The sequence below is a fragment of the Peromyscus maniculatus genome, chromosome 21 (genome assembly GCF_049852395.1).
Source record: "Peromyscus maniculatus bairdii isolate BWxNUB_F1_BW_parent chromosome 21, HU_Pman_BW_mat_3.1, whole genome shotgun sequence".
Lineage (NCBI taxonomy): Eukaryota > Metazoa > Chordata > Mammalia > Rodentia > Cricetidae > Peromyscus > Peromyscus maniculatus.
In genome coordinates, this window is record NC_134872.1 from 43,061,086 (window position 1) to 43,071,663 (window position 10,578).

A 10,578-nucleotide genomic window follows, 5' to 3' on the forward strand; every position below is an offset into this window, starting at 1 on the left:
GGCCATCAATGTTTTCAACACTCTCCAAGAAGCTTTTCTGACACGAATCATTCTTAATTTAACTCTTGGCAATTTTCAGCTACGTGCATTTATATCTAAAAAAAAATATTTCTAAAAAAGATAACAGCTCAGTGTTCAGTACCCAGTGGGACCAGCCAAGTCAGAACGCCTCTTCCCCTCTCCTCCAGCCTTCTCACTTCTCTGGAAGTAAATAGACCATGCTTCCAGGCATCCAGGTTGTCAGAGGTCACAGCTACAGGATGCAGACAAGCCTCCAGGGAGATGGAGACAGATCTAAGATCTACCCTGCCCCAAAATTTAGAGATGTGGTGTAAGGAAATAGCTTGGATCTAGGGAAATAGGTGATATTTTTATGACGTGCTCCAGATAGCAAGAGTTTACCCATAAGAACTAAATATCTTCAGGGTAGGCATGTCTCCACTGTAAATACTCAAGGTCAGCTTTGTAGTTGATGTTCTATTCTCTCAAGTAGAGCCCAGCTCTGACATCCCACCGCAGTCTGGACGTAAGCGCAGGGATCTATGGTCAAGTGAGAAGCAGCTCCAGGGCTCTGTCATCAGGGCAGATTTGTTTTTCCTTTTTAGTGGCTATTCTTTCAGGTTAAATCTTCAGGGTACTGCCCCTTCTCATCTTGAATTATATGTTCAGTAGTATTGAATGAAAGCATTATCACATGACCATTCATATATGTGTGTGTGCGTGTGTATACACACAGATATGTGAGCATTCACATATATATATGTACACACACACACACACACACACACACACACATATACACACTTGAACATTTATTTGTGTGTGTGTGTATTTGCTTAATTAAAAACAACTGTTAAAGGATCCCATCTTCCTTAGAGGCACTTGGCTGATGTGTGAACAGCCCTGGGTTCTATACTGAACCCCCCAAAAAAACAAAGCAACAGTAAAGCCTGTACACCTCACCAAGAATCGTGGGTATTCTGGCCGGCTGGTAGGAAGCTGAAACGTCAGCCCTGTCTTTTCTTTTGCAGTCTCTCAGACAATCTTTCAGACCAACTGTAGAGAAGAATGCCTTGTTCTCTTTCACCATTATCACAAATAGAAGCTCCTTTTGAAAGGTTCACCCAGTTTGAAGACAGAAAGAAAGACATACAGTCGTCTGGTTTCATCTTGCAGTAACAGAAAAAGCAGACCCCTCTGTGCATAGATCTAAAATTCACATGATAGAGGCACAGTGTCCTGTGCCTTCATTTTAGAGCAGTTCCCAAAGGCAGAGCCCCAGCGGGTTTCCTGCTCAGGGAATGAGGGAGAATGGCGGGAAGGAAGGACATAGAGTGACCTCAGGTAGAGGTCTGTGGGGGAGGAGAAGAACGAGGAAGAGCATCTCTGGAGAGTGCACAGGATGGGAGTGCTGTCCATGGCACAGGACAGTGTACCAGTTTGTGTGCCAATCACAGGTCACGGGGGGCAGCGGTGAGGGAGTGGCGCTGCCCCCAGTGTGTCCGGGTGAGGCGTCTCCAGACAGTCCGGTGAGAGGTGGCAGTGTGGGCTCCGTTGGACACTGTCCCTCCCTCCCTCCTACCCCATTGTTTCCGGTCCCGGGGGGCGGGTGGGACTAAAGGTGGAGATGGCGGTAGGAGTCATCTGTTGAACCATCCAGACAGTGAAGACTTGAGAATCACGCTGGGTCAGACTGGGTCCTCGACAGAGTTTGCCCTTCACTCTTTACCCTAAAAACTGACTAAAGTTCTTGCCTGACAAGTCATGTGCCAGAGCTGACAAAAAAGCAGGACTCTGAGGCTCCCTTTAAGAAAGGGCCTTGTTGAAGAACTCTGCTAATGCCCATGGTAATAAAGACAATGTATTCATGCCCAAGCATGCAGGCAGGTGTTCTCTCTCTCTCTCTCTCTCTCTCTCTCTCTCTCTCTCTCTCTCTCTCTCTCTCTCTCTCTCTCTCTCTCTCCTCCCTTCCCCCTCCCTCCTCTCGCCTGTGTGTGTCTCTGTCTGTCTGTCTGTCTCTGTCTCTTTCTCTCTCCCTCTTCCCTTCCCCTCCCCCGTGTGTCTATCTGTCTGTCTGTCTGTCTGTCTGTCTCTCTCTCTCTCTCTCTGTGTGTGTGTGTGTGCGCGCGCGCGAGCTTAGGAAAGCCTTTGAGGACAGTTGATTTCTAGAGCTCTGACTTGCCACCTCCATGCCTTCCGTGGCCACTGGCGAACACGAAGGCTGGGCGGGGCTGCACCTCCCTCGCCTTTGTTTCTGACCCATCACTCTTACGGCAGAGTCTGATGAATGAGTGTGAAAACGTCTGTCCTTACTTTCTCTGTGTGTGTGTGTGTGTGTGCGCGCACATGTGTGTGTCCAGGCAAAAGGTTGGTGTCCGGTTGTCTTCCTTTATGGCTCTCCACCTTATTTTTTAAGTCAGGGTCTCTTATTGAACCTGAAACTCTCCATTTTCGCTACACTGGCTGGTAAGCAAGCCCCTGGTGTCTGTCTCTGCACCTGTCACTGGGGTGACAGGTAACAGGTTTTTATATGGGTTCTGGGGATCCAAGCTCAGCTCTTGGTAGTTGAAGAGTGAGCACTGACTGCCTAAGCCATCTCCCCAGCCCATGTGTCTGCCCATGAAGATATCGATCTGAACATTGATCAGAAACAGCCTACTTCCCCATAGGTACAACTATCCTCTCTTATGGATTCAAAGGAAAAAATATTAAAGCAGATTGGAGTGGTGTGTGATAAAAAAGTTAACTATTGGAGCCTCCTTTTTAGCATCTGTGGAAGATTCCAGCCCCAGCACAAACTGACCTGTCGCCCTTTCCTCCTCAGGGATGGCTGTGTGAGCTGCTGCGCTGGAAAGAAGATCCTTCTCCAGAAAACAGGACCCTGTGGGAGAACCTGTCCATGATCCGCAGGTTCCTCAGTCTTCCTCAGCCTGAGCGTGATGCCATCTATGAGCAGGAGAGCAATGCTGTGCATCACCATGGCGACAGGCCACCCCACATCATCCATGTTCCAGCAGAACAGATTCAGGTTCGTTTACCTTGGCCAGTTCCGCGCAGCACTAAATAAACAAAGCCTTCAACTTAGCAGGGAAATCAGTGGTTCTTCTCTTCCCACAGTCCACATACAGGCTTCTACTGCAGACAGCAGCACACTGCCATCTTGCTCAGGATAAAAGGATGATAAACACGCTGTTTCTGGCTGCTGGGTAGTAGTCTCACCCTAACGAGGCAGGAACCCCATTTTGGACTGCTAGAATAGTAAGGGTGCCTTGGTTAGCACTGGGTTTTGATTATGAAAGCTTAGAACATACCTTTTAGTGTGTTTTTAAAATTGAACTTAAAACTGCTTCCTAATTAAAACCATACTGCCCTGGAGGAAAGGGACCACCAGTGAGCCGTAGAGGACAGTCACACATTTCATTCCATAGTGAAGGGGAGGGAAACCCATCTTGCTGAATGCTCCTCATCCCACCTTCACCTCACACAGCCTCCCCACCCACCCCAGGGCAGGACAGGGTGAGTCATGTCTGTTTGTCTTTCCTTAGAGCCCCTCTCCCAGCACCCTTGGCAAAGGAGAGTCTAGAGCCGCTTTCTTACCAGGCCTGCCGAGCCCTGCACCATGGCCCAATGCTGCTCCTCAGGTGAGCGGGCACCAGTTCCTGTGCCAGGAGAAAGGGGAAAAGGTGTCGTGAAGGCCAGCTCCCTCAGCTAGGGTTTTCAGATGTGCAAAGGACAGTAATGGAATGGCCATGGCTCTGGCCAAAGCCCATAGTGCCAGCACTTAGCTGTGCTTGATGTCGCCTGTGTGGGGCACAGCCTCTGTGGAAGCCCATGAGGAACTTGATTAAAGGGCTGTGGACCAGACCACAGTGGAGCTCCTGTGGCTTCAGGAACTTAAACAGCATGTTGTAGTTGAATTTAAGCTGTGTAACTTATTTCTGCTAAATCTGAAGGTTTTTTTTTTTTTAGCTTTTTCCTTGAAGGAAAATGCCATTACCTCTAGGGCCCCAGAAACCTGCCTGACATCTTTGTTGAATCACCCACACTCCTTCCTGGTATTGCTGTCTGTGAAAAATACGGATATCTGTAGCTAAAATAATAGAGTTATTCATCCACCAGGAAAAAAAAATCCTTGAGTATTTATTAAAGATAAAACAAATTGAAAAAGAGAATCCCTCAGGATATTAAGCACTAAAATAATTGTGAAAGCCTGAAAAACTGACTGTTTCAGCTAAAACAAAGACAAGAAAGATATATGTTAAGTAATAAAAATAGTACTTGTTTGAAAATGTAAATTGTTTTTAATAAAATTGCTTCTTAGGGGGATAAGAGGAAATGCTTAAGCACAGGACAAATGTTCTAATACATTGCGGCTTTGAGCACCCAGGGTTGATTGGCTTGGCTGATAAGAATTATGGATGTCGAGTGCGCAGTAGACACATGCCACACGTTTGTTACGTATAATTGTGTACAGGAATTACAGCACATATGCAGATACTAATTATGAAAAAGTGTCTGTATACATTAAATTTAAAGCCTAATCACATCGTAGTTTACTATAGACAAAACAATTCGCCAGCTGGTGTAGAATGGAGTGAACCTTTATTTGGTGGGGGTAAGGAAAAAAACGTAGTGTTAGCTTAGTGCAGTTTGGTAGGAAAGTGTGTGTGTGTGTGTGTGTGTGTGTGCGCGTGCGAGAGAGAGAGAGAGAGAGAGAGAGAGAGAGAGAGAGAGAGAGAGAGAGAGAGAGAGAGAGAGAGAGAGAATTGGAACTGTCTGAGACAGCATCCTTGCACCTCCAAGAGGTGTGCAGAATAAAGGACGTGGTTGCTGTGCTGTCCTCCAGGGTGCAGCCACAGATGCAGCATGGCCAGGCACACTGCTTTCCCCGGAGCTGGGTACTCAGCCTTCTGACATTGTCCCTGGAATCTAAGAAGGATTCTTCTTTTAAGTCTTTGTTAATTAATGACATCATGATGTGCTTTGCTGGCCGCCTTCGGTGAGGGTGAGAACCCTTCTAGGAGAGTGCAAGCGAGGCTCCCGTTTTTCCCAGCTGTTTTTCTCCTCCACAGATCGCTGATAAGTGAGCACAGTAGCCCTGCAAGCTGCACTGCTCCTAGCTGCCCAGCTCTGAGCTCAGAAGTGTGTTTATTTATTTAATAAAGGCTGTGGGCTGTTTAACCGGCCGCTCTTCCTCAGACACAGGCTTGGCAGGCACCTACTCTCACTGCAGCGGCTCCCAGCGGATCTGACTCGTGTTTGTTTGTCTTTTGCAGCAGCAGCAGCCGCAACAGCAGCAGCAGCAGCAGCCGCCACCTCCTCCTCCGCAGCCGCAGCCCCAGCCCCAGGCAGGCCCCAGGCTGCCCCCACGGCAGCCCACGGTGGCCTCCTCTGCAGAGTCCGATGAGGAAAACCGGCAGAAGACCAGGCCACGAACCAAAATTTCTGTGGAAGCCCTGGGGATCCTTCAGAGCTTCATCCAAGATGTGGGCCTGTACCCGGATGAAGAGGCCATCCAGACTCTGTCTGCACAGCTCGACCTCCCCAAGTACACCATCATCAAGTTCTTTCAGAACCAGCGGTACTATCTCAAGCACCACGGTAAACTGAAGGACAACTCCGGCTTGGAAGTGGATGTGGCGGAATACAAAGAGGAGGAGTTGCTGAAGGATTTGGAAGAGAGTGTCCAGGATAAAAACGCCAACACCCTGTTTTCTGTGAAACTGGAGGAGGAGCTGTCGGTGGAAGGGAGCACGGACATTAACGCCGACTTGAAAGACTGAGAAAAGTGTTATTTTCATCCGTACCACTGGTATTTACTAACAAAATGAAAAGTCCACCTTGTGTTCGCGCAGAAAACGTTCATTGTTTATTGTTTGGCCAATAAATCTTCAGAAACTTGCACAAACAGGAAGTCGGAAGGACATGACAGACAGCACTGAAGGTTTACTGTGGTCCGGACTGCAAGGCAGCCCCAGTGAGGCGTCGGTGGTGTCTGATGGTAGAATTTGTGTTCACGGGCTGCACCACGGTGTGCGCCCTGTCAGCATGATACCAGAGATTGGTTTTCCTTTTCATTATTACTGTTCTGGAGCCTCAAATAAGCATTATAACTTCTGTGATTATGATTGCCTTTCCTTTCATTATTTCTGTAACACTCCACACTGGTCTTTGGAAACTGGCCCCTTATTTTAAAGAGAAAAAGGAAAAAAAAAATGAGTTTGTTACTCGATTGTATGTTAAAAAAAAGAACTATAGACTGTGGAATGCAGTTTAAAGATGACATATGCCAACAAATGCCTTGTATTATATGGCACTGCCGTAATTAAAATTTGTTTTTTATTTTGGAAATAAAAGTTCACTGTAATTTTTTTTCATTCTCATTGTTACATGATTTTTTTTAAGGAAAAGAAAATGTGAAACACAATTTAGTCCTCCTTATTTATTTGTAGATCCTGCAGCATCATGTTGTAATTAAGTTTTTGAAAGTTTCTGTTAAATGTAATGTTGCTTCTCTTGTTACCATACTGATTTCCTTTCTATTTATAACTGTATTTTGATGGGCAGTAAAACAAAGTGTCTTAAAAGTTTTAAATAGAGAAAATGTGCTTTACACAGTTGCCTATAAAAGTCTATGTTATCCAAGCAATTCACTCTAGAAGCTTCACTCCTGTTGTTGTATGCAATTTTTACTATCATGCAAATAAACCTAGGTAAATAAAACTAATAGATCACCTTAGAAAATTATGCAATTAATGTGAAAATAATTGATGTTTGCAATGTGTCTTCCTTTGGTTTACACTCAACTTTAAAGCGACATCTGTATGAAATTTCTGTATAAAGGTGTATTTCTTTTTTTATGAGTTTATGACTATGAAAACACCAGCTATTTTGTTACAGCTGCTGTTTTTATAAGTGTATCACAAGTTTCTTTATGCAGAGATGTGCTGATTAGAAGTGGTTATTGACTGTAACTACACGATTAAAATTGTTTGTATGGTATGCCATGGCAGGGTTTGTCTGCTTATGTGACCAAGCGCAAGGACGGTGGTCGTGTAGGTGCACGGTGCTGTCTTGAACACTGAAGAGAGCACCTGAACACTTGCCTGAAATACTAAAGTCACACACATGCTCACTTTTAAGCAGGCATGAAATTTCACAGTGCAGAAGATAATCTGGTTTTGCTTACTACACAGGACAGTCAAAGACTCCAACAGAAACATGAGTTACTCTAGCAGTTAAGTACTTGGGATGGTGTATCTGCCTTTTTTCTCACAATCCTCCAGTTAGGGCAATACTTTTCTTTAAGCTAGGGTGTATTTTTCAAAGCCATTAATCGCATAAATAAGGGAACAAATGGACCTTCTGTGCGAGAGCCCTTCATATTAAGTGTTTTAGGGGAGGGGGTTGTTTGGTTTGGTTTTGATCTGTTTTACAAGTGATAAGGAGGGAAGGTACAATAATCCTGAGTTTATTTGGCTTCCTTTGTCAAAACTGAGAACTCCGTGAAGACAGGAAGAGTAACACCCCTAGAATTCAAATTCAAACACCACCTTCTAAACTGCTGCACCATGCCCCAGGAGCAGTCGGGGTAAGCAAGGCATGTTGTGCTTCTAGGGGAACTTTTTTTTTTTTTCTGTTTGTCTTTTTGTATCCCTTTGTTAGGTCCCCTAAGTGTTAATGAGGGTATTTGGGTTCATGGAGCCAGAGCTCTGAGTTACCCTTTTCCTGAGGAGCATTTCCTCAGGTGTGATGAGCTCCTGGAGGGGACCTCATGGCCTTTGTGTTAGCCCAAAATGAGCTCCTTGCAAATTCCTCTAAGGCTTTACTCTGAAACAGCTGAGCAAGTTAGAAGGCTGCTGCTGCCTTATTACAAACTAATTTCAATTCTTTTTATTAAATGAGAAAACAATGCAAACTATCTTGTTTGCTGGAGTTCAGAAAAGTAATCATTTGAGCCAAAGGCATTTGAATTCATGTAAGCTGAATTTCAAATGTTAAAGAAAAAAGAAACTATCATGTCACCAACTAAAGATCACCCACGTTCTCCTTTTCCCCAGGCTTAAGATCTACAGAAAATCAAGTAGAAACTGATGTCCTTTTTCATTTTAAACACCCCAACACTTACAATATCAAATAGGTATAAAATTTGATAGTATTTTGGAAGGAGAAATCAGGTTGCATGTAAAATTTTCCCATTCCTAACAGTCTAAATTCTTTTGCAAGCTTTTTCCTAGGAAGTGAGTGTGATGGAAAGCAACACCGCTGTGCCATCAGAATGCAGATGTTTGAACTTCAAGGTCAGCATGGTTTGGTTACTTTAGGACAAAGCACATGTCAGCAAATGGCAATGATCACGATGGGGTGGAGAACTGTTGAGGACAGCGTATTTCGGAAGATTTCTCATGTGATCCATATTACTCCCCAATGCCATGTCACCCATGTCTCTCCTGCTGCTGCCTATGGCTATTGGTGAAATTCCTTTAACGAGCTTCATTGTGTCCCCATATTTGAAAATGTTTAAACACTGGGCATGACATAGTGCTTCGTGCTATTCAGACCTTAGCAGAGTCAGGTAGTTCACGGGTAATATTCGACCGTGTGCACCTGAGTCTGTCATGGATTCCTTCACTCAGCACTTTGCCACTAATTTGTATTACACTGTGTGGCCATATAATACTTGCACATTATGCAAAAAAAGATGTTGATAGTATCTTCCTGCCACACAGAGTTGACATATAACCTTTGAAAATGAAGGTAACTAATATGTGTGCCCTACTTGTGTGGCACTTGATAACAAAGTCTGTACATATGTATAAAATGTTTATTGACTGGCATTTAGTACTAAGAAATTCTGAGCTTAAGTGTTCACCCCTAGTAGTATCTATAGTTAACTATGCTTATTTAAACTACATAGCTTGGATAGAAAAACTCAAATGGTTCAGGAGTGATTAAAAGTGAGTGTCCCACCCATGCTTCTATCAAATTCTTCCCTAGTCCCAATTGTTCACGTTTGGCTGATAACAAGGTCCTTGATTGTCACAATATTTTCAATAAATGAGATATTATGAACTGCCTGGTGATATTTTCAACAAGAGCAATTAAAATGTGTATGGCCTGTATTAGAGCAATGGGGATGAGTCTATTGTGCTGATGGCAGCCAGAAATGTGGATGGCAGCATGGGAACCCTCAGCTCCAGAGCAGGAGCCATCGAAAATGTTCGTAGAAGGAATTCTCAAAGGGGCCTATTCTTGGATTCAGTGTTTCCTCTGAAGCAATCCTTTACATGTAAACAGTGGATACTTGCATGTCTTTAGACAAAAATCGAGCTACAACCTATTAATACGCACAATTTTTGATAAATATAAAGTGCCCTCTAACAAAATGTGGTGGAAGGTGTATGTCAAGAATACTATACCTGTTTGACAATACCATATGTTAAATAAAAATAGTTTGGAATTAATGTTTAAAATATGAGCAACATTTTTAAGCCTTTCTTATATTCTTCTATACAGATGTATATTTATATACACATACACACACACATTTAATTTTATGAAAAGAGCACTACTGAAATTCAATCACGGTTATTTCCCTTGTGCCAAAGATGGGTATGAAGTCATCTTTTCCTATTGGCTACTTCCAGCTGCTAATACACCTAACTGTAGCCAAAGCACTTGACTTGGACTTGTCTTTAATTGTGGTTTGTGAGTGGATGCAGTGGAGTGTGAGCAAGGTAAGAGCAGAGAAACTGAAAAATGATCCCTTTTACGCCAAGTTAAATGCTGAACAGTATTTCTTCACTGTGAGCTCGATCAGAAATACATTCAAATAAATCTTCATTCTAGTGACAGTCTGTAATTCATGCCTTAACATCTTCCAAGAAAGAAGTGATGTCTGTCTCTATCTGGTTTTCCTCTCCTGAAACATCCGACAGTGCCCGCTAGATCAGAATGTTCAGGCACACATATTTAAAGGTGTGCATTAATGTATTTCCTCGGTAGCAACACAATGCAAAGGAGCATTTTGCTCAGGACACAGACCTGCTGAACAGCATCTCCATGTGGGGACAGGTGTCACCCCACTTGTTTGCAGTTTTAACTCTGTCTGATACAAAGGCAGCCTTCCTGCTGAGGCCGCTCTGCTGCCATTGCCCTCCAATATGTTTAAACCAACAGCAACATCTGAAGAGTGCTTCATTTTATCAGACTCACCGTGTCTTATTTAAAGCTCTCCATCCCACTAGGAGGCACTTAGAGCGGACACTAACCCGCTCACTTCAAAGACCAGCGGACAGTGAAAGCTCAAAGGTTAACTGACTTGCTTAGCTGCAAAGTGGCCACATTAGCCTCAAATCCAGCTCTCTCATTTTCTCAATAATTTCTCAAATACAGTGCAATTCAATTCTTCCACAGACACAAAGCAACATGTATTTTGTTAAAAGAAAAAGTTGAACACTGATTTAAATCAAGTCTATGAGATGTTTCACCCTGGAATAATAACCCAAAAGTCTGCTGTCTTCATATGAATAAAAGCTATACACATCCATTTTTTCATAAACTATTAGGAAAATTGTG

The 10,578-nt window shown here is 43.7% G+C and overlaps 1 protein-coding gene across 7 annotated transcripts in view; it reads left to right on the forward strand.

The window, feature by feature from the left end:
* Satb1 (SATB homeobox 1) overlaps positions 1–7,002 on the forward strand; it is a 94,068-nt gene extending 87,066 nt beyond the window's left edge. For 5 of the 7 annotated variants that reach the window (XM_076557536.1, XM_076557535.1, XM_016006939.3 and 2 more), the window contains exons 10-12: positions 2,825–3,028; positions 3,546–3,641; positions 5,277–7,002. In XM_076557536.1, the coding sequence (XP_076413651.1) occupies positions 2,825–3,028; positions 3,546–3,641; positions 5,277–5,783 (807 nt within the window). In that variant the 3' untranslated portion in view covers positions 5,784–7,002. The remainder of the gene's footprint in view (positions 1–2,824; positions 3,029–3,545; positions 3,642–5,276) is intronic. The other 2 variants (XM_076557537.1, XM_006988470.4) reach the window with 1 other exon arrangement.
* Positions 7,003–10,578: the final 3,576 nt, after the last annotated feature.